Source organism: Rhea pennata, chromosome 8 (assembly GCF_028389875.1).
Source record: "Rhea pennata isolate bPtePen1 chromosome 8, bPtePen1.pri, whole genome shotgun sequence".
NCBI lineage: Eukaryota > Metazoa > Chordata > Aves > Rheiformes > Rheidae > Rhea > Rhea pennata.
In genome coordinates, this window is record NC_084670.1 from 31,168,571 (window position 1) to 31,194,536 (window position 25,966).

Sequence of the window (25,966 nt, forward strand, 5' to 3'; positions counted from 1 at the left end):
TTGCAGAAATGGTTCTAAAAGGTACGTTCCAGGCAGCAGTGAAACTAGCTGCTATTTAGTTAATCCTCTACTGCTCACTCCATTCCCACGCCTCTGGACAGTACCTTTTAAAACAGTACCGAGGCAAGATTTCTGTTCAACTAACTGGTCACCTGAAAGCAGTGCAGGAGGGATCTGGCACCAAAACAGACTGGTGGCTTACTTATTTTTTTAAAAACCGCTTCTTCCCTTCTTTGCTGGATTGGAGAATTTTCTGAATTCTGTGGAATTTTCACTTAAAAAAAAAAAAAAGATTGAGTGAGTGAGTGCAAAGGTTCAAAGGGGGTGATCACTAAAGAGAAATTCTTTCATCTGCGCAACCAAACCAACAGACTGAGAAGTTAAATGTAATGTGTGAAGCTTAAAATTCCGATTTCAGTAAATGCCATAATTGTACGTGCAGTGTATCACAGCATGGCAGTGAGCTGTGACAAATACTTTTAACACTGAGGTAGACTCCTGAAGTTGTTTAGCGATCTAAAAATCAGCCAGGTTTTTAGCAGTTTCAGTCTTTGTGCAAGAGAGCGCGATAGCGGCAGTTCCTCGGAAATTCAGCCCTCTTGTTAACTTGCTTAACTTCAGGAAATCCAGGGCTGAAAAATTTTAGCTCAGGTGATCTTAGTGCCCAGCTGGAATTCCAGAAGAAATTCCCCACGACACGTACAACGGCTAGGTGATCAGGGACTTAAGGGTGCCTAGTTTCCTACCCATTTGTGTTTTGGTGCTGGTCTCCCAACTGGAGCGCACACGGCAATACCATCTTCTTCAACAGCAGTCTAGTCTCTTTTCCACGTAACAATTAGGTCATTCTTTTTATGAAAGTTTAAGGAGTTTAGTACTTACAGGGCCTTTATTCTTCTCTCAAACTCAGGATTAGTCATCCAGCAGACCCAAACAGTTGGAGCAAGAGATGGGACAGACAGATACGGTATCAGTTTTACTTCATTGGAGAAAGAGACTAAAAACAATTGGAAAAGAGTCTCTGCACAAGACAAATTGTAGTTGCTTGATGATAACAGGCAAATAAACATATGTTAGAAGGAGAAAGTCAAAATGGGATAGAAAGTACAGCAGGGAGTCGCAGAAACACTGGTCGGAAGGAACCTCTGGAGGTTATCGAGTCCAGCTTCCCACCTAGAGCAGAACCTCGCCCACACTGGATCAGGTCAGCTGTGGCTTTGCCTAGCTGAGCCATGAAGGCCAGGAAGGATGAAATTTCCACAGTCCTGCTGTGCAGCCTCATCCTGAGCTGCACCATCCTCCAAGTTTCACTTGCTGTCTCCCTCAGCCTCTTTTCATAAGTCAGGTGGTCCTGGACAAAACTGCCTTGGCAGACCTATGCTGGACCATCTCTGGGTTCTCAACAACCTCCCTGAACCCGGGCTGGATCCAGTACGCCAGGTGTGGCTAGTAAAGGCCCTTCCATTGCCATGTTACTGGTCAGCAACGGCAACATTTACAGAGGCACAGAACTGCAATATATTAGGGCAGGGGGACATTTGCCCCAAGGAGAACAGATGCTAACAGTGGGTTACATGGATGAAATTGTATCGAAGGAATGGGAAAAGGGGACACGAGATGACAGTCAGCAGCTAAGTGACAGCTACAGTAATACTCCTCAGACAAAGCTAAGGCACTAGCGGCCAGCTGGCCCTCTGATGAAGCAAAGATGAATCCAGCACAAAAAAACTTAGAAGATGAGCCAGGGAGCTAGGCAGGCGCTGCAAGCAGACACTTGATATGCAGAGCTGACCATACAGGAGTTGCTAAGAGAGGCATAAAGCTTACTGACCCAGATCATCCTCAATCTTGATGGTCATTTTATCTGCAGCCAAGAAACTGGAGTACGTATTAGGTAAAAATACCTTTAATTTTGCAGTTCCAAACACTTTTGCCAGCAACAACACTGGTTTAAGGAGTACCTGCCTCCTCCCCTCTCCTCTCCTCTCCTCTCCCCTTTGCTCACTTGTACTGCAAAACCATACCCTAGTTGCACCAGCACGGCTGTCCATGAGGCTGTATAGTGATCTGGATTAAAAAATAGCTGCAAAAATCAATGAATGCATAGTGCAAGGAGACAAACTTACTCACTGGGGTGGTGGACGGAAGATGGAAAGTGCTTAAACCAGTTTTGCTGCCAAGAGAAGTGCCAGCCAGACTGTAGCCCGTTGCCAGAGCTCCTAATCAACTTTCCATGGTAATATTGTTTAGTACAATTAAATCAGTGAAGGCAACAACCTGCACACTAGTGTGTAACAGAGGGTACATATTATGTTCCCCCATTATTTAGACTCAGTGAATTGGATACAAAACAAAATTTCTCAGTGCTAGCAACTGACAAAATGAAAACTTGCACAGAGCTTCTTCATGCTTGATCTGCTTCTAGCTAGTGCTTACAGTCTTCCCAAGAGCTTTCATACTCAAAGTCAGAAAAGAGACAGAGAAAAAACAGGGCTGTTTCAACAAGTGAAAGTCTTTACTTTCTTTTCCACTGACTTTGTCTGCAAATATAAGAAGAGAATCCATCTGCATCAACACTCAACTTCCTGGGAATCAGAGAATGTACAGAAATCTCTCCTTGGTGATATTCTTTCCTAATCATTGATATCCCAATTAAAGGAAAAAAGCATTCCCTCACTTTCAATCCCTCCTTATATATTTTGATGCATGTAGGCAAAAAAACTCCTATTAATGCCACAAAGATGCACCCAGATGCCAGAATCAAAACTTTTAGCATGTATTTTCCTTAATAACTCTCATTTATTATGAGCAGGTGGTGAGAAGGAAGCAGAGTACGAGAAAACAGGATTATTTCGGGAAATGAAACAATAACTGTGTTATTAGTTTGTCAAATAGTATGAATGGCTGAAGTCTGAATCAGGCTTTTGCTGTTCGACTGGTTAATTCTAATATGCTATAATAAGTAATAGTGCTTTATAAAGAATGTAATCTCCCTAACAAACAAAAAAAAAACAAAAAAAAAAAAAAACAAAAAAAAAAAGAAGAAGAAGAAGATGATGCACCTGTTAGAGAACAGCAAGACCTGAATTTGAAACAGAGGCAAGCACAAGGCAGGGACTCGCTTGAGTTTCTTCATGTTATCCTTTCCTATTCCAGTTGGGTGCTGGCCCTCAGAGCTCATACCACACATCGTAAGAGAATTAGCCCACCGAAAGTCGTGTTTCAAAGAAGAGGGTAAAATGCCAGGCCTAGGGAAAAATTGCAGCTATGTTTTTAGCTTCCTTGAATAGAAGCACCTCTGAAAAGAAGTGCTGCCAAGACGAATCCCTAGCGAATAAATGAGACATTCAGAGTGTGCCTATTTGCTTGCAGATAGGTAGCACTAAAATGATACAGGTTATGTACCAAGCAAATTTCATGGGATATATTTAACAGGGAGCCAGGCACCTTAGTTACACAGCTCTGCGCACAATGTACCTTCTGGGTGGCAATCAGGAATATCAACATTAGAAACCACCTCTCCACTGCCTGCAAACAGAGGTCAAGCTCCTGAGCTGGTGGATGGCGAATGTCCTCTGGAGTTATGCTTTTTAAATGGTCCTATTAGTTTTTACTGTTTGAACAAGTCACTTTCTATCTTGTGTTTTATCTCTGTGTCTGCCCTCGAGGCTCTCATTCAGGGAGGACTATAGTGGTTTCTGCCTGCATGAAAGGGATGGCTCAGCTGCTCCTCCAGCAGCTGCTGAACCATCACAAATTACAGCTTACGGTACTGAAGTATGTGGAAATTGGTGTCTATCTTAGTCCATGGGACTGTAAACCACGGTGGTTCAGCTGCTGCCTCACAAACAGCTGAGCCAACCCTGCAGCGAGGGCAGCAACGAGAGAGAAGGCAAGAACGACCACGACCGCCTTGGGTGAAGCACCCCGGACTCGAGGCCGAACTTTGGCGAGCAGAATGGGTGCCACCGATCATGCAGAAGCACACGCACTCTAACATACTGCCCTATTTACAAAAAGGTTGACTCGATACAGTATTGGTGTTGCCTTTAAGGCATGACTGTAGTCCTACAGACAAAAAAAAAAAAAAAAAAAAATCCGTCATCTGATTCCCTCCTCTCCCACTTCTCTTTTTAATTTAAAGGAGGAGGTATGGCAACCTTACACAGAGGGAAAAAAAAGCACATGCCATCAGTATGTGTTAACCTTTGTATTAGAGCCAGCTCTAGAAAGCTCATCTATAAGCAGTAATTTCAGATATCATCATAAGATGCAATGCCTTCTGTTGCCATGTTATGCACATGCTTCCCTAGGACAAGCGAGATACTCTTATCAGCTTGGCAGGGCAATTTCTCTACTGGATATTTTATCTGCCTCTGCTGAGCTGTTCAGCTTTTGGTGTCCATTCCAAAGCTATTTTCGTCCAGCTGCTATCTGTGCTGCTGGTGATATGTTCTGGCTGCCACCATCTGTTTCTTTCTCTTCACAAAGATGTTCAGTGGTTTCCTTCACTGGCTTGTCCTCTGGCTGTACATCTTGACACAAAGTTAGTCCCACCATTTGCTTTATCATCCCACCTTTTCCCGTTAGCAGGAATTCCGTAATCATGATGAAATACGTTTCTAATCAGGACGTGAAAACAAGGGAACCTTACCTAAGCTGTTGTGATCAAAGACTATACAAAAACCTTCCCTCCCACTTGCTCTCATCCTTCCTCACAGTATGGGCGTTGCTCAGTTTTTCTCCATCTCATGCCTTTCTTCCTCCCCTCCCACTGCTTGCCCACTTCTTTCAGCTGCAGGCTTTGTTGATATCTATATTCACTATAGTTAGCTCTCATATGGAGAAGACCATGTGGCTATGGGTTTCTCACGTACTTTTAATAGGCTCTTGTCAGGCATACACCAAGCAGCACGCTACAAGATACCACACGCATCTAAAACTGTTGCAGAATGCATAGCAATGCATACACCCAAATAGCACAGTCATCTCATCTGCACTGCAATTCATGAAAAATGAAGGAGGTTACAAGGTTACATCTACAAACTTAGCACTGGCATCTCCAGCTATTCAGATGCTCAGGGAAGCATATAAATCCTTCTACACATTTTTTGCATGTGGTACAGAAAAAGAAGACAGAAAAAGACACTTAAATCTCCAAGATTTTGAAGCTCTCTCTAGCTTGCAAAGTTGCAAATAGTATCTACTGCCCAGCACAGACTGGCTGCAACATGATTCCTCCTTCATCTCACTAGCTATGCATCTGGAGTAGGTGCTTTACCTGTAACACAGCGTAAAGCATGATCGTAATATTGGGCTTATTTCCAAACAAGAATGAGTATTTGTTCGTGTGGCACATCAAGAGGATCATTTAGAGCTGCATTTGAAATGCGGCAAGCAAACCCAATAGAGTTAGGTTTACACCATTCATCCCCATGTATTCTGCCATTTTTCCTCCTAAAACTCAAGAGTTGTCCTCTTTCTTTTCAGACATCTAATCCAGGAGACAAAAAATACCAAAACTAAACACCCCCCCCCAAACTATCTTCCCTCCCCCAACCAAGGAAGAGTGAGGTAGCACCGCTGGCAAGCACAAGTGAACAAGCACTACAGTTGCAATCTGTTAAATAACTGTTCAAAAGAGTGGGATTTTCTAAGTTCAGCTGCACAGTACTTTATCTTTTAATGACTTATTTACAATTCACTCACAGAATAAAAATTTGGCAGAAAAAAAAAAAAACATCTGAGCCTGTGGAATGAAAAATACCTTGCCTGCTATTCACCCTTGGTAATGATGTTATCAAAGCTGTTCTACCATAGAGCTCCCTCCCAAGATTATCTGGGTTTTCTTTTCTCCAGCTAACTTAAGAATTGCTCCTGGACCCTACCAGCAATGCCAAGGAAATTTTATTGCGTAGCTTCTGGTAGAAAGAAGAATTTACTTGTATGGGATTTTGCCTCCCTTCTCTCTTCCTTGCTTCTGGGAAGAGTTGGAGCGAAGCTCTTTGTGCAGCTGCATGTGCGGAGGAACAAAGACGGGAGAAAAATCCTGGGGAACTCGGCCGAACCTGGACTTGGTAAACTACCCCAACAGAGCCCTGCCTGCCATTTTTAATGCCTGCCCTTCCTTTTGCTTTCCTTACATTTTACTATTTATAATTACAACCAACAGCAGCAGGTACCTTGCTGGGTCTTTTAGGATTTGCACTCCAAACAGGCATAAGGCAATTTCTGGAAACAAAGCCAAAAGCTGTTATTCGGTACTTGTTACCAAAATACAAAGCAAAGGAGCTTCCAGAGAAGCTCAAACTGAGGCAGACCGCAGCCACGTAACAGCGCTGATGAGCGGCAGGAACCTCTCCCACCCAGCCGCAGAGGATGCACGACTACTGCGCAGTGCTCAGCAGCTCTCAGCGTAAATCCCATGGCCCACGAACGCAGTTACAGCCCTTCGCGCGCGCGGCGGCAGCCCACCGGCTCCAGCAACCTCCGGGACATCCGGACGAACGCCGGCGGGCTGCTGCGAGCAGCGCCGCGAGGCAGCCACGGTCGCGCCGCCGCCGCGCGGTCGCGACGCCAGCGGGCTGGCTCGCAGAGACGACGCTGCCGGGAAGCGCCGCTGCGGCCGTAAATCCGAACCATCAAATAAAAAAAAAAAAAGAAGAAAATCCACGCAGATACGTTTGCACTTACCCAGCTTGGCGGCCCCCTCCGGCGGGTACTCGGGGAACTGGCCCTCGGAGGGCACGCTCACCGTGCGGCGCAGGCAGCGTCCCTTGGCCGCCTCCGCCGGCGCCTCCTGCACCCCTTCCACGGGCACCTGTGGAAAAAGCATGCCGACACGTGTCACTCGCCGCCGGGCCGGCCTGCTAACGTGCCACCTCGGTAAGAGCTTAATTCGGTTTGTTTGTACCGATCCAGCAATAACTTTGAGACCTGGCCCGGCGCGCCCGGCCTCACCACGCCGTCCCCGAGAAGCAGGATGCTCGTCAGGCGGCTGCCCGCGAAACCCGGGGGGACAGGAGCGCTTAGCCCGTTTCGGCACCGCCGCCTCCCCGTTCTCGGCACGTCCCAGAGAGAAAGGGATATTCAGCTGCTCCTACGGGTCACGTCCAGAAAGGGGATTCACGCTGCGACTGCTCAAACTCGACCTAAAAGCGGGACCTGGGAGCGGTCCTGGGGTCCTCACGGCAGCGGCCCCCGAAGCGCCGTGAGCGAGCGCTTCTCTCCAGAGGTCCTGAGCGCGGGCCGAGTCCGGCAACCGCCGCTCCGCACGCGGACAGGCGGGCAGACTAGCGTGCCGGAGAGCCACGCGATTCAGACCAGCAGCGGGACGGCACCCTGCGCTCTGCCCTTCGGAAAAACGCACGGGTTGTTTTGAACAGGTTCAGCAGGCGCAGAGGCATCAGAGACAGGCAGCTGAAGACAGAGGCTACGGGGAAAAAAACCACATCTTCAGGAACAGGTTAAACAAGGCCTGCGTGCGACTCGGGAGAGACTTCTGCGACCGCACTTTGACGAATTCTTCGCTCTTGTTATTAATCCTCTGATGCAGCTATTAACTCATTCCGAAAAGGGTGGTTTAGGGCCCAGCCACAACGGCCCCAGAGGCCGAGCAAGGAAGCTGCAGAAAGCCCCTGAGCGCAGCGAGATCCTGTCGACACGACACGTTCCCTCTGGGACTCGAAGAGGTCCGCAGCACGGTAAGCTTTCAACCACACGCGCAAAAAAAAATCTGTACTGCGGCGAGACTGTCGGCACCCCGTCTTTCGGAGGCCGATGCCTTTCCCCAGTTACCTTTCCTCGTTTCACGCACCAGCGAGGGATTTCTCAGGCCTCACTCAGCTCGGGAGGGAGGAAAAAGGTTATCCGAGCTATCAGTGAAGCTGGAAAAAAAAGGTACAAAACTGACTGGTTTCTTTCCATAATAAATATCTCGGCCAATTTCCATGAATAATTTTTTTGGGAAAAAAAAACAACAGTTGAAATTCAGCTGAGCAATAATCTTTCCAGTTTTTCCTCACCAAGCAGCCCTATAAAAATCGAGCGGGAAGAGGCAAACTTGCAAAACCCGGGGAAACACGAAGCCCTGCCTGAAGCCCTCAGAAGAGGCGGTCCGGGCACCTCCCCTGCACGGCCGACGCGCGCGAGTCTTCGTTTCGCAGCCGTCCCCAAGCACGCGGATCGTACTTCGGGGCGGGCAGCATCTCGGCGCAGTTTGAACGAGGCCGTTGCCTTCAACAGTTTGTGTAATTGCACTTTTTTTTTCCACCCTCTCTTTTTCTCCAGGTAGCTACACAAGAAACCGCTTGCAGCTAGGGGACTGAAAGCTCCTGCCACGTCTCCTGTGCTGCTTATCCTTTTGTACCTTCAAGCAGCTCTGAAAACACAGTATTAATAGCAAGCAAAAAAGATATTATTCATTCGTACTGAAGGCTGTACAAAACACAGAAGATACGGTACTATTTTAGAAGCAGCCTGTGCTACAATGGCTCTCACAAACTAGTTCTGGCATTTCCTGACTTTCGAGCACTTATCGTTCTCTTAAGGTCATTTTTGATGCTATTTATTACTGCGCTAGTCTATCCGTCTCCTTCAAACAGTGCTCGTTTTTTTACAACAAGTTTCCCAAATCCCCCGCGGTTGTCCTGTTAAGGCTGCTTTCTTTGCTGGTAGATTTTTACATCAACTCCTTTGCTGAATGATCTCCACGTGAGAGCTCATTAGGACGTTAAGCAGAGACTAATTCTGTTTACGCTACGTTCAGTCAGTCAAGATCATGCATTAGATTTCATCCTCCTTCCTCAGCCAACCTGTACCTACACCGAAAGGCTCGTTCTGCACCAACACAGTGCACGGGGTGGAAGACCCCTCCGCGATTAGACCTTTAACTGAGAAACAAATACAGCCCCTTTCCTTTAAGGCATGCCTATCTTTAAGGCCTCCCTAACACCGGATTTACGACACGATTTTTTTTTTAATGGCACTGAAGAAAAAGCGCTAGCGCCCCACCACATCCAGCGCACCCCCTTCGCGTCCCTGGGAAAAGCAAACAGGCTGCAGCGGCCCGCGCCGCTGCCAACAGCGGGTCTCCGCTTCTGCATACCAGAGGGAGGATTTATCTTCAAAGAGGAACCGAGCCGTTTACGGCGAGCCGGGTCCCAGTTGCGAGTCACTCGGCCCTTGGCACCGCGCAGCTCCCCAGCCCAGAAACACACGGGCAGGCTGCGCCCTGGAAAAGGCGCGGTGCAACTACAGTCGTCCTGCACAGCCGACGCCAGCCCCCAAGGCTGCTTTTCTTAGCAAGTCTATAGGGGCTGGAGAGAAGACTGTGGTTTTCCTGGTACTTTTTATTTGACTCTGGATTTCCCTACGCTGTATCAGGGATAGCTAAAGAGAACCCCCTAAAGCCTGACTTGAAACACTGCGGTGTTATTGGAAATAACACTCCTCCAAACCCTTAGTTTCAGCCCAGACCGACAGATAAAAACTAATTTTGAGATTGCAGGACTGCCCTGCATTGCTTAGCGTAAGACTAGGCTGTTCTTAAAAACACACCGTCGCAAACACGCTGAACGAGCTCAGCCAGCAGCTCTGCACCTCTCGGGGCCGGACGTTTAAAAACCGGGGTGGTTTTTAAACACGTATACGAGCTGCTCTGCGGTGGGTCAAATGCATTCAAAGGCTGGATGGCACCGAAGGACGCACAAGCGCGCAGCCAAAATACAGCGTGACCAGCACAGACACCAGCTCAGGCATCACCTCTCAATCCCCACCTTGCCAGCAAGCACCTCAGCAAAGGGGGAAGGAGAACCGCCGAGCGCTGCGAAGACAGCTTTCGGCTATTTTTTTCCCACATGCTTTTGTCATCGCGTCCCCTGGGAACTTCTTGCACTGATTAATGACAAAAAAATTGAGAACTTACAATCTCTTGTGAATGAATAATCAGAAAGCCTGGAATCACGTGAAAGAGTCAAATAAGGGCAAAGCTCTTTATATTTTCACTTTTACCGTCTTATACGAGCCTTGTAAGAGGCTAGAAGCTGGCTAAAATTTTGACATAAAAATCCATTTAAAAAATGATGGCAAACACGTCTGTGGAATTTTTGAAAAATTAATTAATTTGGAAATTAAAGCAAACGCTCTCTTATGACTGGGTTGAGCTTTGATAAATTGGTACTTTCTAGCAACACCTATTTGCTGGAAGACGCCAGTGGAAGGACTCTTTCGAGAACGGCACGTGGCACCTCCGAAGCACTTCCCCACTCCCACGTACCCGCGTCTGCTCTTGCGGTTTTCTCTGGGAAGCGCTGCTACCGATACGCTACCTGCGTCAGCCACGGGAGTCGGAAAAGCATAGGAACATACACCAGAAACGCCCTGCTGCTGGCCTCCGTCCCCAGCACCAGTAGGTCCTGTCGCTCTGAACGCGGACCTCGACTCTTTTACCCTCGAGCAAAAGTCTCCTTGAATCCAAAAGAAAGATGAGGTTTTGGGTGCAAGGAGGAAAAAGGAGCTTAACACACTAGAAACATCGTCTTTAACTTATTTCCAACCAAAAAACCAAAATAAGAAGATTCTAGAGGAGAAGAGCCATTACTTGGCTGTTTTCCTGCTGTTGTGACGATGACTCACGGAAACCCAGGCCAGCGACAGATGCTGCCCTTTGCTACATCGCTCCCGAAAAGGCTCCGCAGCGGAGCCTCTCTCCGAAAGCACGCCTCAGAAGCGCGAAGCCGTTCCGCTTCCCCGCTCAAAGGGCATCGCTGCTGCAGGCGCCCTTCACCGCGCCCTCGCTCGGAACGCGTCCGTGGAGCCTTCGGCCTAGGGAACGGCTCGCGCAAACCACGAAAGTCGCTGCACCTTCCCAGCAGTGGGAAAACCGATACGAAACGCGTCTTCCTTGGAGAAGAAACGCTGTTCTGTAAGTGAATCAGCCTAGTCCTGTTCTCCTTGTCTCGGAAAAGGCTGCAAGATATCACCACCCCAGGATATCGCCTAGTAATTGCACATCTCCTGTCACTCAGGGCTCCTTATTTGCCTAGTTGTCTCCCACTCCCTACAGGGGTTCGTTCTACCGGCGTTCGGGGCCTCAATCTCTGCTCTTCGTTAATAGTCTTCGTTCACCAGTCTCGCCCATTTTTCTTTTACAAGGCTGACAAGGTGTCAAGTGATTAATATTAATCTACCCTGCACAAGGTGATACTGTCATACTATTTTTGTTTAAGTAATTACAGATATTTTTGGATCGAGCTGTTCCTTGAAATTCCTCCAATTTCCTACCTACTGTTGTGATTCACAGCGCAGAGTCTCACTGCACAAAATCCATCTCAAACTACCTTTTCAATAAATCTGTACTAGTAGGATAGCATAAGAAAATGTTTTCTTACTACTCTGTTATTTCTGTGCTATTCCCTCCGACAATCTCAAAATAAAAACCCATATAATCCACAACACAGTATTTTAACTGAAAGAAAACAAACTTAGTATTGCTGCTGAAACAATGAAGACATCTTTCATCACCTGTTTGCATTTTGTACATGTTTTTCTGCTTTTTGGCTTTGGCATACATACTTTATAATACTTTGTATAAGCATTATACAACATCAAACATTTCTGCTCCCTTTCAACTTCACACAGGCTAAACTTCTTGGATTTTTATTCCATGAAGTAGCAAAGTAGATGCATAAAAAATAAAACGAGACTCCTCAGACTAGCAGTTTTCCAATTACACCCACCTTTACATTATGCAAGCGCTCCTTTTTGGCAGAAAGGACACTCCCCTGTCAACACCTCTTCCGTTTTCCCTCACATCCGTGCCCTTGCTAAGGTATATCATTTGATCCTTCATAATGTTTCTAAGATCATCTCCACCAGTCCCAAAGACATTCCAGCCCACTCACTGTATGAGCAATTCCCACCGGCACACTGGAGTCTCTCACTCCTCAGCTTCCCAGTGCCTATCTCATCGGTGATATTTCAGGTTAACAAAGAACAACCTCAGGATCACCTTGTCAATAATTCTCCTCTACACTTTCCTACTTTCTTCTTTTAGCACTCTCTCTTTTGCTCACGACTAACTCTAGCTGTTCCTTCGCTCGGTGTGCCTTTACTCCCACCCATAGTCATCTTCTGTTTCTCCTCCTCTTCCAAGCATGTCTCCCCATCACTGCCTTAGGCCTTTACTCAAGCTTGCTTCTAGACCACCTTTCACTGAGCCTCTTCCAACTCCTGAGTAAGCTGCCAAATAAAGTTCCCCAAGTCACCTCCCCTTCCATTTCTCATAAAACCTATCAGGAGTACTTCTACTTCAGAAGCATTCGAGCTGCAAGTCCAGCCTATCAGCTTTATGCCTCTCTAACTAGCAGTTTGACCAGTGTACCTGTTCTGTGCTTCTTCAAGGGATCACACTTGGAAGACTTGTACACTGCCATTCCTACAGGCTCAGAAGGTAGATTAAAACAAGCTTTTATTTTGCTGTAAGATACTAATGAGGATGGAGCTCCCCTTTTCCTTCCACTTACAGTAGTTCCAAATTACTTGAAAATCAGAATGGCAAATATGACTCTAGCTACCAGCTTCTGAAACAAATCAGGTAGCAGCGTGTGGAGTTGCATAATTTGTATGCAGCATTTGGCCCATTTGCATATAGCATTTTCCTGAACAAGTTATTTTCTCATTGTATACAGTGCTGACAGGCTCTGTTGAGTGCACAGGGCAAAGATTTGCTCTTCTGCTCAACATTTTTTTTGGAACTGCTCTTCTTACCCGCCCCACATGCTGTATGCCCTGGTATTGAATTTCTCCAGCCTCTGACAGAAGAAGGCAAAAAGCAGAGCGTATTTAAATGTCACATAAAAAGACTTAATAAACCAGTGATGCATCTATCTTCCCACATTTATTCCTTAGCATCTAAACAAGGGACTCATCTTACTGTTCTAACTGTATGCGGTGAGTGCAATTAACAATCCATTAGTGCACAGTTACCACCTGCAGATAATTATTTGTGATATGAGCCGGTGTTTTTTCCAATTACATTTCTTTAATGACATACATCCTTTACACCAGCACAGCTGGGCTAAGTACAGTTTTAGAAATAATTCTCACATGTCCTTAATTTTCTCCAGGATATACTTTAATTCCCTACATGACATTCCTGCAAGAATAAAAAAACAACTAAGCAGTAAACAAACATTATGATATGGGTCTTCCATTTATTCTTCATTTGATCATCTCTCCTGCCCAGCAATGTTTTAAGTGTTGCAATAACAGAGCACTGATGTTATGTTGCTCCCTTCTAATAAGTAACATCCTTCTCCAGACCTTTTCCTGCCCCTCCCTATGCAAGGAAATATTTCAGCTCCTGTAAATACACCTGACCATAGCTCAAGATAGATAAGGATAATATTTAGTGCTACGCCAGCTCATTTTCAGCCTGTGCGCAGCCATATGTAAAAGCTTCAAAAAAATTAAGAAAAAAGCAAAAACTTCAGCTCACCTCCAAATGTAGGAAACCATGGTATTAGATTCAAATTCATGGACATAGAAAATTCTTCATAGAAGAATCTACTTCAGTAGTTTGAAAGCATTTCCATCTTACGGCTCCTCCTAAAATATTTAAACTGTGTAAATCTATAGCTGAAGAATTAAACAAACAAACCCAGGAGCATTATCAGCTTTTAAAGCTCATGTATTTGTGCAAGTCTGTAGGCATCAAATACCACCAGAAAAACTACATCGCCTTGTAGGCTAGGAGAAGGGACTTATCTGCATTTGTTTGTTCCCAGTGCTCCAGTCAGCCGAAACATGCCTATTCGGTAATCAAGTTAACGTCATGTTCATACCAAGGCGCATCGCCAAGTACTATGTACTATGTACACACACACACAGATCACACATGCAGTAATTTGATTGTTAAAGCAAAGAAGGTTGCAACAGCTTCGAGTCCTCCATGCCAAGGGGCACCCGATTTTGTTTGCTACGTTTAGCAAGAGAGAGGGCAAGCCCATGTCTCAAACAATTTACCTTTGGACTGCAGCAAGGATGAAAGGTTTCACACACCTCTTCTTCTCAGCACTCCAGTACGGACATACCAAAACCCTATTCCCCTACGTTTGCTAAGCCTATGGCTGCACTGACACAAAGAGGTTTGACTGCAGCATAGGTTTACATAGCTGTAGGGGTTTTAACCAACATTAAAGCAGCAACAGCATAGAAAGACGTAGTGGCACAGACTTAAGTGCAGTCTACGAAGTCCCACTGGGGAGCCTAGCTACACAGGGCTTGCCCTCACCTTGCCTATGCAACTGGCATCTGAGCTAGCTGCATTAAAACCGAGCGTGAGCCCTGCCATCCCGAGGCGGAATAGGTTGGCTCCCTTCCACGCAGTTCATTAAACTCATGAGAAAAGGAGAGGGGGAAAAAAAAAAGAAAAAAAAAAAGAAGTTGCCTTCCCGTTTTACCGGGAAAAGAAAGGCCCAAGGCAAGTCCTGGGCGGCCAACGCGAGTTTGTCTCACCTCTTTCTCCCTGTTGAGCAGCACCAGCTGGCTGTCTGTCAGGATGCAGTATTTCCTCTCCCATGTCGTCGTCTCGGCGTAGGGCGACTGGCCGCAGGACAGGCGGTGCGTAGGTGGTCCCTTCACGTCTGCGAACAGAGAGCACCATCCCAGAATCATTCGAATGCTTCGTTAACCGCCCTCCTCGCTTTTGTGTCTCTGCGGCTAGATGCAAAGCAAAACTGCAACCGGTACTTAAATAGTGCCTGGTTCAGCATACTAACTCCCAGCCCGCTAATCCTGGGAGGCACCCATGTGGAACGCCACATTAGTTACACTCTGCATCCTTATTTACTTAGAGCACAACTTTTAAAAAACGGCAATGCCTGGGGTGAGTGGAACTGCCTTTGCGAGAGGGCTCTTACTCCTCGCTTTTGATCATATTCTAGCGCTTGACAAACTCCGACTTCCCTCAGTTCCCTTCTCAAAAGCATGGTTAAATAGGCAGGGCCCTGCCTGGACCCGAAAGGCTAAGAAACGGGATTATTTGCACAGGGAGACACAGGGAGAGAAGGCAGGAAAGCTGGAAGGAGGGAGGGAAAGTTTGAAAGGGAAGCACATTTAATTGACGATGGCTAAGTAGCTTTTTTTTTTTTTTTTTTTTTTTTTTGGTAGGGAAGCTGCTTGGTCAAATTGTGACAGATCGGAGCCTTCCAGCATGTTCATTTAGCTATAGCCCTAAGAGCTTACAGCAACAGAAATGGGAAAAGGATTCCGACCTCCGTGGCTCCTTGGGCCTCTTTCTAAATTTCCAGGTTGAAGTTCTGGTTTCTTTTGTAACCTTTAGTTTCGTTTTTATCTTGCACCCTAGCTTTGCACAACCTCTCTCGCGCTGATCTCAATCAGTTGTTTTCAGTCTGTTCTCAGTATATTCCCAAAGCCTCTGAACTACTTCTAAGCACAACTATTAACAGGGGCTTAAACTTTTAAGGGTCCCTAAGGCAAAACGAGTGTTGAAAAGCTACTCAAAGTGTTTTTTAATCTTAGCTTCCTTCTACTACCCCCACCTAAACCAGTGTTTGCACAGAGCGCAGCACAGCAGCCCATTTTAACTACTACACAGCTTCACCACTAGAGGCCAGCGAATCCTCAAACACGCAGCATCTACCCAGTTTTCAGGAAGAAGAGTATAAAAGAAAACACAAAGTAACCAGCCCCTTCGGCGGTCTGTGGCGCCTGCAGACCTGGCGTGTTCCCAAGCGTCCCGAATTCCCGAACGCGTCGCGACGCGTTCCTTCCCTACGCGCACACCGCCGTGGTCGCACGCGGGAATTTGGAAAGCGGGACCCTTTAAACCTGGAGAATTAACTTGGGTACCAGTTTTCGGCAGCTCCTGAAAACCTCCTGTTGCGTTAAGGGTTTTTGTGATTATTCAGAAAAACATTCGAAATAATGTAACCTGATGCTTTTAAACAGGGGAAAGAAAAAGCGCACCGGCTCTGGGTAACAGCGCAGGGCACCTTCGCCTCCCGGATCTCAGCGGGGATAGTTCAGAAAGCAAGCCGAGACTCAGGAGCAGCCCGGGTTCTGCGTCCCCGCTCCCAGTGCGCGCGCGTCCCCGCAGCGGCAGGCTCTGCTGAAGCACAGCAGAGCCGGCATTTCTCAAAGTCGTCCAAAACTCTGCTTAAGACGCGTGATTAAGGGAAACGACCCCAGTCCCTGGGCTGAAAGTTTGCACTCGTGCAAACTCCCGGGGCACAAGAGCTGCTCAGCTTTGAGTTACTCACCTACCGGGCCACCTTACACTCCATAACACTCCAGGTACTTGCACCAAACCACTACACAGCCGCAAAGCTGAAATACCGTCGCTTCCGCCCAGACCCTAGTTTCCCAAACGGCAGCGCGCTCACCCTACTTGTGCCTAAACAGGATGGAGCCACGAGCAATGGGTGGATGGAAGGCAAGACGAGTGAGAAAGATGAAGACGGGGCTTTTTAGGCTGCGTGCATAATAGAAACATGAGGAACAGAACTTTGGAGACCTTGTCTTCTGGGTACGAAAGCCTGCGATAAACCACCGAGGGGGTAAAGGAGGAAGGCATGCCTCATCCTGCTCCCGTGCGTGGGCCAGCAGAGAGCCGGTGCCTCCGGCTGCTGTGCTGGGTGATAACCAAGCAAACTAAGCTCAGGAACCTGCAGCAGTCTTTATTACGAAAAAAACCCACTCCTTCTGAGCTATTACCTTCAGTGGAGGCTCCAGAGCCACGATGCGCCCAAGCCCAGACCACCTTCTCACCGTAGTTTCTGCTAGCTGCAGGCCTTGGCAGTATACCACCCAATCGATCGCGGGGCTGCACGAAGGGATTAGAGAACGGAACGACTTCTTCCTCGGCAGCAACAGCTTCGGGACTCGACCGAGCCACGGGGTGCCGCCGGCCAGCCACGGCCGCGCTGCCAAGCGGCTGGGCTACGCCATGGCAGCTTTCCACAGCCAGCTGGCAACGGACCGCGCCGCCACCACGCCCGGAGCTGCCGATGACAAGGGGGAACGCTGCAGCGTTAACACCTTGCATTCACGCTGTGAGTTAGGAACGTGCATCGGGGCACAGCCCCATCCCCGCCGCCGGCTGCCTGCAAGGAAGAAGAGCGGCGAGTGGTTGCGGGCTGGTTCTGCAAGGTATCAGATGCTGCACCGCAGACCTCTCCTCAGGGTTGACAGAAAGCCCTTCTCCCAAACGACATGGAAGCAGAATACAAACTACAACCACATTACAACATAAATTTTCCCTTTAAAATTCTTTACCTTGCGTAGCATCGGTGTGTCTGTACCTAGCACCCTCTCTGTCCTCTTTATGTCATTCTCCAGGTGGCCTTGCAAAGCAGTTGACTTCTTCAGAGCCTTTTGCAACAGCTGTAGCTTCAGAACTTATTCTGAAGAACTTGCTGGTTTAGATAGAAGACCCAAAACCTTTGGGACTTCACCGAGGGTCATGCCTGCTCTCAGCTGCTTAACAAATCTTGTTCTGTTTTCCTGTGCTCTTTCCCTTCAGCTTTCATTTTACATCCTTGACCCCACGCATTTATGTGAACATAATAAAACCCACTGAATTCTGTCATTAATACCCCATAAAACTATTTCATCACTGCTGTTTGAATCACTGTGGAGATCAACAGCAAAAAGTCCACGTGCGACTAGGACCACTCACACTTTAGGGAAAGACTGCACCAAAAGCTTGTGCTTGGGAAGGTAACTTGCTGAAGAAAACAAACTCTGCATTTTGGACAGAGGGGGAGAAGAGATTAGGGAGGTGCGCCCGAGAGACCCGCGGGTGCGGATGTCACCCGTGGAGCGGGCTCGCGCAGGCGGGCACCCGCGAGCAACGCCGACGGACGGTCTCCTTCCCCGGCCTGACGCAGCCCTTTCCGTTCTGCGCCCTTACAACGAGGCATTCGAGAAAGCGGCTCAGTTAGTCTACGCGCAGGATTAGAGGTCATGCCTTACGTGCCTTCAAATGCTAATATCAGTTAAGTAACAGCTTGGAAAAAAAAATCCCCTTCTCTGAACATCCTCCCCTGCTGAACCGGGAAGAGCATCGCCGCCGCCTGTCACATCGGACGTAGCTGGAGATCTGAAACGCCGTTGTTGCTCCTCGAGCCTCTGAAACGCCATTAGGCACATTATTAATATCCACAAAGCTCCCTTTCTCTCACCCAAATGACAACTTGTACCTTATTATTCTTTAACCGGAGAGCTTATTTAAAAAAAAGGAAAAAAAAAAAAGGCACCAACAATGGTTATAATAATAAAACAGCATAATAAAAGAAGCGTTGACTGGTATAGGGAGAAGAAACAAGGAAAAAAGAAGCCGGTGCCAAGCTGATCTCCTCGGAAAGGGATAAGATGCTTTGTGGAAACCTGTGGCAGTTAGTAGTGTCTAGGGAATAGCACTGGTGATACAAAACGGGAAAATCTCTGAATCTTCCTTTGCAAGCATGCAATGATTTTTTTTTAAAAAAAATCCAAATGCATCCAGAAGTCAAGAATATTTTTCAAAAGCAGACTGTAGACAGAATCAGACAATTATTTCCAAGAGACGACAAGCATTTCAGCATCTTTAGCCCCAAACTGCTCTTTTACAGAAAAAGGGCATCTTTCCTCCTCTTCAGAGTCAGTGGACAGTATAGATTTAGCAGAAACCAGGCGACAAAATTGCCTTAAAAGTAAATTCGTGCCTTGCATTTCTTTGCAAAAAAGTCCACTCTCCACCTACAACCAAGAAAAACATGAAAACCAACCTCCATCCCAGAGATGACAAAAGCGACTCTGGCAGGCGTCAAAGCTCCCGTTTGAACTGCGCTCCTCCTGCGGTGGAACCAAGGGCTTACTGAAGGCATTGCCGTGACTCTCATCAACTTAACTGGGGTCAATATTCTGTTCCTAGGATTTCTAATAAAGAGCTTCCAAGCAGCATAACTCACTTAACGGACAGGTTTGCACACAGGAAGGATTTTTTGTCCTAAAGAGTAAAATCAGCAGTAGCTCTAACACCTTCTGACAGCAGATCTACTTGCTCAGCGTCCACGTTCTCCTGCTAGTTTACGGATACGCCTTGGTGACAAGGCTCCGAGCCGTGGGTAAACGCCGTCGGCTGAGCGCTCGTCAGCACGCTAACCCACACGAACACGCACGAGCCCGCAGCTCGCTTTGAATAAACGTCAGTCTGAGCCTTCACGCAGCCTCCGAACAGCAGCCGAAGCGTCGAGCCTTGCTGCTGACGGGAAGCCGCACAAGACGAGCGGAATTTCAAAAGCCTTCGCTGAACTTCGAGCAGCTCTGGGAGCTGATGAGGGTAACGATTCAAGGGAAAGATGGCAGAAAGGGAAACGCCCCGCGTCTCAACACGCTTCGCTCCCTTAAACCCACCCTTTCTAACAACACAAGATTTCTGTAAAAGAAATCAGCCATAACGCAGTTGTAAGAAATGCCGCTATGCATAAATGCAATTATTTCAGACTGCTACACAACATGCAGAAGATGATCCCCAGGGCACCAGCACACGCGGTAAGTGCGGAGAAGGCAGGAGCCTGAGCCCGGAGCATGGCCACGGGCACCCGCACAGTCCCCGCTCAGCTCGGAGAGGACACGCCAACCCCCCGACGTTCACCCGGAGCAGCAGACAGCAGCGGCAGTTCGCGGAGGGGCTGCTAGGAAAAGCAAAGAAAACCTCCGCCACCTCGCCCGCTGCTCTCCGTGGCTTCTGCTGACATTTCTGATTGCTCAAACTCCAGCTCCTAACTACAAGCAGCTGGTTGTGGCTGCTCTTCTGCCCAAGCAGGACTGCAGAAAGGCGCTATCAGAAACAACCGCTCAACGAAAACCCTCGATGATGAACAAATCCACTTTGGGAGACGGAGGGGGAAAGCATCTTTCGGGTTTGCACAGCTAGCAACCACAACATCCCAACACTGAACCTGCAGCGCTACATGGCTTGCAAGATAATCGATAAGGAGAATTCAGCAATTTCAAATCCAAGGACCACAGGTCATCTAGGAGGCTTCCTGGAGTCCCTGTGAGATACAGCGTTGCTCACTTCTCAATCTAAACCACTGTGTGGTATGGCACCGCATTTTTGTGGTATAGGAAAGAGCCCAGAACCTGGTAAAGCAGGTGTTATTTTTAGTGCAGAAAGCACGAAGAGACCTTTGGGATGAGAGGCATGCCGTTTATGTAGGATGTTATTACAGAGGTATCCAGCGTGAAGCCTTTCTGTTTTATTTAATGCCTGCATTCAACAAGCTTCAATGCACAGGCAACGACTAGCCCTCCATTCTGCTGCACCCAGGCGCTCTCCTCCAGCAGCTGCGTGCAGCGATGATCGAGTTCTCCTACGGAAACCCGATATCGAGGGCAGGAGGTAAAGAAAGATTAGTCAGACCCTCAGATTTCAGTGATCTCAAAAGCTTTCACACCAACTGCTTACAGCCAAAACACTACCTGGAAAATCCATTCCGCACAGAATAAAGCTATAAAAGGTTTAAAATAGGTTAAAATACTATTTTGAAGCTAGCAGAACCTCTGACTAGCGGCATGACTTTCAGATTCCAACTCACTGGCACCGTGACACCGGTTCTTTACAAGCTCTTTGATTTCTCTAGTGGTGGCTGGACTTGCAGTGTTAACCTATTAACTTTTTACTTTACTTTATTGAGCCGTAGTGACCAGACACAGCTCAAAAACTGGTTTTCCATTATCCTTTTCAAGCAGCGGGAGACAAAATACAGAACGCTACCTCTTAACGAGCCTGGCACCTCCCAAAAGGATGAGGTCCTGCTGCCTCTCCCTGCCGCTGTTTCTACTCCCACCTCTTCTTCCTCGCCTGGAAGAAACACAACCTGTTTGCCCAGGAGAGGCGGCCAGCGGCGAGCAAGACGCAGCAGGCTCGCTTGGCCGGCCGAGCTCCCCACGGCGCTGCCAGCTGAACCCGGGCCCGAGTCGCTACATCTGCCCTGTACCCGCCACGTCACCTCTTCGCCTATCGAAAGCTTGGTAGTTTTCACAACACGGCTGACGGCACGTTAGACGACAGCCAAGATCTCCGCTCTCGTTCCACTGCGAGACACGCAGCTTAAAACCAAACCTTCCCAAGATCTGCGCTAACACGTTTTCCACCCTCGGCCCTTAGCGTTTGCTAGGAGCAGCAGCTCCAGAGCACAAGTTCAGCTGGGCCGCAATGACGTATTCGTGTGAGCGGTTTCACTGAGATTTTCTCCTCAAAAGGGAAAACCGTGGAGTCGTTCCAACAAAAGAAACCACAAGACTTCAAGCCTTACGAGTAGTTTAGCTAGCAGATGTTGAGTGTGCCAACAGTTGGAGCTTTTTCGGTTTTAAAAATGAACACTAAGGAGCTGGTAGCAAGAGCAAAATTAGGCACTGAGTTAAAACCAGTCCGAGACAACTCGGCAGCCTGAGACAGGGTGATTCGGGCTGGGACGCAGGAAGAGCCACCAGCTCACCACGCGTCTTCTTCAAGCAAAAGGCGTGGAAGTTCTTAATAGCAGTTTAAAGCTGCCAATTAGCTTGAACACTGCTGAGCTCCTGTAAGCTTCTTACCCGCTGCACAGCCGATTGCTTCGCTTACAAAGGGTAAGGGATCCTTGCTTCCCTCGGCTGCCCCCTCTGCGCTCCCGCGCGCTCCGCGAGAGACGGCACGAGCGTCAAGGATGCACGAGCACGAGCGGGAGGAGAAGTCGGCACCTTCTGGAACGGGCCAGTGCCTGAAACCTCAGATCCCGCAATCATCTTCGCGCTCTTCACAGCTCAGCAAGTGGAACCAGAAAAAACAACGCAGTCAAGACGGGGACCTTACAAAGCTCGCAGGCGCGCTTCGCGTTCTGCCCAGCGTCCCGCGCGTGCCTGCACCAGGCGGCTCCTCGTACGCCCTGTCAAATCTCACGACATCACCAGAAGAGGAGCTCCGATCTGCGCAAAAACCAACTTGTTTCCCTGGATACCCAGGATTTCAAACAGCAGTCTGAAATTAGTCACTCAAAGCCAGCCCTGGACCCTCCCTGCAACACTACGCAGGCTTCCCTTCCGCTTACCCCGTTGTCCTTCTCTGCCCCAGGCCACTCATCTTTGCTCCTGAACATTAACTACGTTTTTCTCTTGCAGTTAAATTCCCATTTGGTCTACAACATACTTTGGAATCTCAAAACAGAAATTGATATTATAAACCTGTAGAAAGGATTATAAAAGATTACATGCCCTTACTACATAGCTGCCAGCTTCTGAGAAGAGTCTCAAGCGACACTTCTCCCCAAAGCAAGTGAAGGCTTTCGTTAGAGGCTTAGCAAGTGGAAAACAGAGAATAGGTGAAACGTTAATTATTCCCTGTTGGTTTTATTTATTTATTTATTTTAATTTATGCACAACCCTTTTCTTGCCCAGCTCTAGACCCTTCCCTTCTCCCTGTTTTCTCTACAATGCTTACTCTTACCCCCCCCATCTCCATCTCAACCTCACCAGCAGCAAGGCTCCCGACCAGTCCCTTCCCTCTTCGTTCTTTAATCTTTGCAGCCAGGCGGCCAGCAGCAGCGCAGGAAGACGACTAGAGGAAAAGCATCCTGAACTTAAAATGTACTTTGGCCCAAGGCAGCCGTGAAAAAACAATCTGAAAGGAAACTCTGCTCAGTTCCTGCACGTTTTTTGGGGACACAAGATACTAGTGTTCTTGTGGTCAAACACCATACATGTCCCGCAGCCCGTGCGTGCAGTTTGGCAAAAAGCTATTAGCAAACAGCCTGCACCCCAGAAATGGCTTTAGTCCCCACTCCTGCCAAAAAAGCTTCAACCAGCTTGACACACAACTCATTCGAGCCATCAGTTTGGGAACTTTTGGTTTGTCCAGTTACAAACCTCTTTTGCACAGAAAATAAAAACCATTTTGTTTAATACGACAGATTTCCTCCCCTTCATTTTGCCTGCAACTTAGCTACAGACCCTAGTCTTGAATTTTCATAGTAAAATAATAATTTAATTTGTAATGTGACTTTGGCTGAAAAGATTCAGCAGCCTCTTAATCTGTCCTAGAAACAAACTATCACAGTTTTACGAGTTTGCTCTTACTCTACCTATCTATGCTGTGCTCTCCCCAAGCTGTTCCATGTTCTAGCAAACGAGTTCCACGCTTGCTAGACTTTGGTATAAAATGACTGAAATCACTTTTCTTCGTCACTTCCCAGAGACTGAACTCAAGTATCTCAGGATGAGAACCAGCGCACTGGCTCTACCCAGGGTAAACGCTTTAGGTCACACTGCCCTTGGGAGCCTGAGGCTCATCTCTCAGCGCTCGCCGAGCGAGACCCTTCTGCCACGTACAGGGAAGGAGGTACTGGAAGAGCATTTCTGTCAAGACAAGAACCAGCCACAGCCATGCAGAAACCACAAGTTGAAAAAAAATTGAAAATGCATGCACTCTCTTGAATTTGAATTACGCTGTGCAGGTTGTGTCTTCTAGAAGCTTTCATCTTGGGCTTTCCTTCAAGAAAACTGAAACATTCGTTGTCACCACTTTGAACAACCTCAGCCCCTAAACTGCTCTCTCAGTCCAGGACTGGGATCGCTGAATTCCTCTCTCCTTAAGCCCACCCCTACGAAACCCGCAGCACTTGTGGTCTGAAAAACAACCGCCTGCATATGGCTACGGCTTTTGTGATGAGAGAGAAGAGTAAAGAAAAAAAAAATAGATCACAGAGCCCAAGGGGATGCTCTTCCACCTAGGAGCTTTAAATGCGGGTAACGCTGCCATCGCTGCGCAGCCCGTCCCGGCCGTTCTCTTACAGCTGTTCTCAACCTCCCAGACTCTGCTGCCTGAATGTTTCTTGAAGTCTGAATATACATGTGATCAATCAGGTATTTCTTTTGTTTTTTTACGATTTTTTCGCTTGATTGTTTTTTTGGAAAGGAGAATATAGGAGCTCTGACAGAACAGTGTATTTTTCTCGCAAAATGTGAGGCCGCTCACAGGACAGTAAAATCTAATGCAAAAATCTGCATTTTTATCAAGGTCATTCAGGCATATAGGCCGAACTTAGCTTTCTTATTTTGACCACTTAAACATGAGACTTAATAACGGACTATCTCAAGGGATTCAAACACAACATGAAAGAAACTCTCCAGCAATTTCCCATGCTATTTGAAAAGACCCACTCCACCCCCTTCTGCTATCTTTAAAATGTTTTCAGAAAAACCTGGAACCAACCATGATACACCAGCGAGTTGGTTCGACATACTCGTACGCAAAAGCCCACAGAGATGCACAAGAGTGTCCCTCACGCCATTTTCCCCACTATGTCTACGGCGTCTTCACGTTTTTCAGTAGCGCAGCGCTCAATATACAGAAGACGGGACTTTTACATCCTTTAAAGAAGGCTCGGAGGGTTCTGACAGCACCACAAAAAGCTTTGGAGAAAGGAGAAGGGACCTTACGTGAACGCAAAGGGGAAACTGTGCTGTAATTAAATTTATGCCAAGCAGCTTTACTGCAAATAATCTGAATCCCATATTTAATCCAGTACAGAGAGGTAATGAGCTGTAATACTGCATTTTTTTTCAGTTTTAGCCTTTAACCTTCAGTTAAAGGTTATACGAGGGTAGTTTCCCCTTATAAATTAATCTAGATATTTATTGTATTGGTTTTTAGGGAGAGAAAGCTGACTTTGTGAGAAAAATCCACTTTGGCTAAGCAGGAGGAGGTCACAACCAATTTGGTCGAGGCTGGACACTGGGTTGCTGGTGGAGATTAAAGCTCAAGAGTTTGAGAGGACTCGGACTGCTTTGCCATCATTCTTGCCAAACAACCTAAGTATTTGTGAACTACAGCTCCATTTTGTTCTGAATTACCTGAATATAGTGAATGTTTCCTTTTTCCCCTCCCTTGTCTGCACTATATGATGTTGTGGGCAAGCAACTGTGTGGGCAACACGGCAAGAAATAACAGTGCCACAGCAGCGAAAGAGCAGTCGCTGAGATAACACTATGTCAAAGGAAATACAATCTTTTAGGCCAACGTGGTCTAGACATCTCAGTCAAGATCAAGGCTTCTGAGATACCACCAAAACAGGTGAAGCAGGTTTCCTGTGCTTTTGGCAAACACACATAAGCCAGACTAACGTGTCCTCTGATGACAGTCGAGCTAATTAAAGAGCGTTGTAGCTACGGGGCAGCATGTCAGGAATTCTTAAATTCATCGATTTTCGCTCGGGCACTCAGCTCAGGTTCTGCAAGGAGAACAAACAAACCCATGCGGATAAAATGGCTGGTTGAGAGAAAACATCTTTCCGACGGCAGGATTAAACTGAAATTCATAGGTCGCAGCCTTGCCGAAGCAGTCCCGATAACATCTCATTAGCAGCTCCGCTGTGCAACTACTTTTCAGTAAATCCAAATTTTTACTGAAGAGACTGGGAGAGGGGCAAAGGAGACTCTTTTTTGAATATAACCATTTTCATCCAATTTGGAGAGGTTTGCTTTCCTTTGCCATTTTGCGTTTTTGTTTTTTCCAGTAGGAATAATCAATGCACAGAAGAACTTCTCTGAGTTAGTACTGAAACTCCTCTCACTCCTTTTGGGAAACAATTTACAGGGGCAGCACCACATTTTTTTTAATTATTATTTTTATTTTTTAACTGGAATACTGAGAATCCTGTATGTTGCCAGAAGATGGGTGGAGAAGGTAAAGAAAGTTCATGTACCCAAGAGACCACTAAGTAGAACCAACTTGGACAATACGTTTGAGAAGCATTTCCTTCCAGCTACTGTAGATAGCTGTCCTTAACATGCCTTTACTTAAGCAGCCAATTTTCCACCGCTGAGTACAATGAGATTTCAAAACACACACGAAACCACCGTATAAACAGACGCAAACATCCACTTAGGGACATAACAAGAGAAAAAAGGGGGCAAAAAAAAT

At 47.2% G+C, this 25,966-nt stretch overlaps 1 protein-coding gene across 8 annotated transcripts in view; it reads right to left on the reverse strand.

Annotated features, from left to right (window-relative positions):
- The window catches only part of RASAL2 (RAS protein activator like 2), a 129,708-nt gene that overhangs the window by 76,851 nt on the left and 26,891 nt on the right, over positions 1-25,966 (reverse strand). For 7 of the 8 annotated variants that reach the window (XM_062582076.1, XM_062582074.1, XM_062582077.1 and 4 more), the window contains exons 2-3: positions 14,518-14,645; positions 6,694-6,820 (exon numbers count right to left, since the gene is read on the reverse strand). In XM_062582076.1, coding sequence (XP_062438060.1) covers positions 6,694-6,820; positions 14,518-14,645 — 255 coding nt within the window. Of the gene's footprint in view, positions 1-882; positions 903-6,693; positions 6,821-14,517; positions 14,646-25,966 lie in introns of those variants that run through there. The other variant, XM_062582079.1, reaches the window with a different exon arrangement.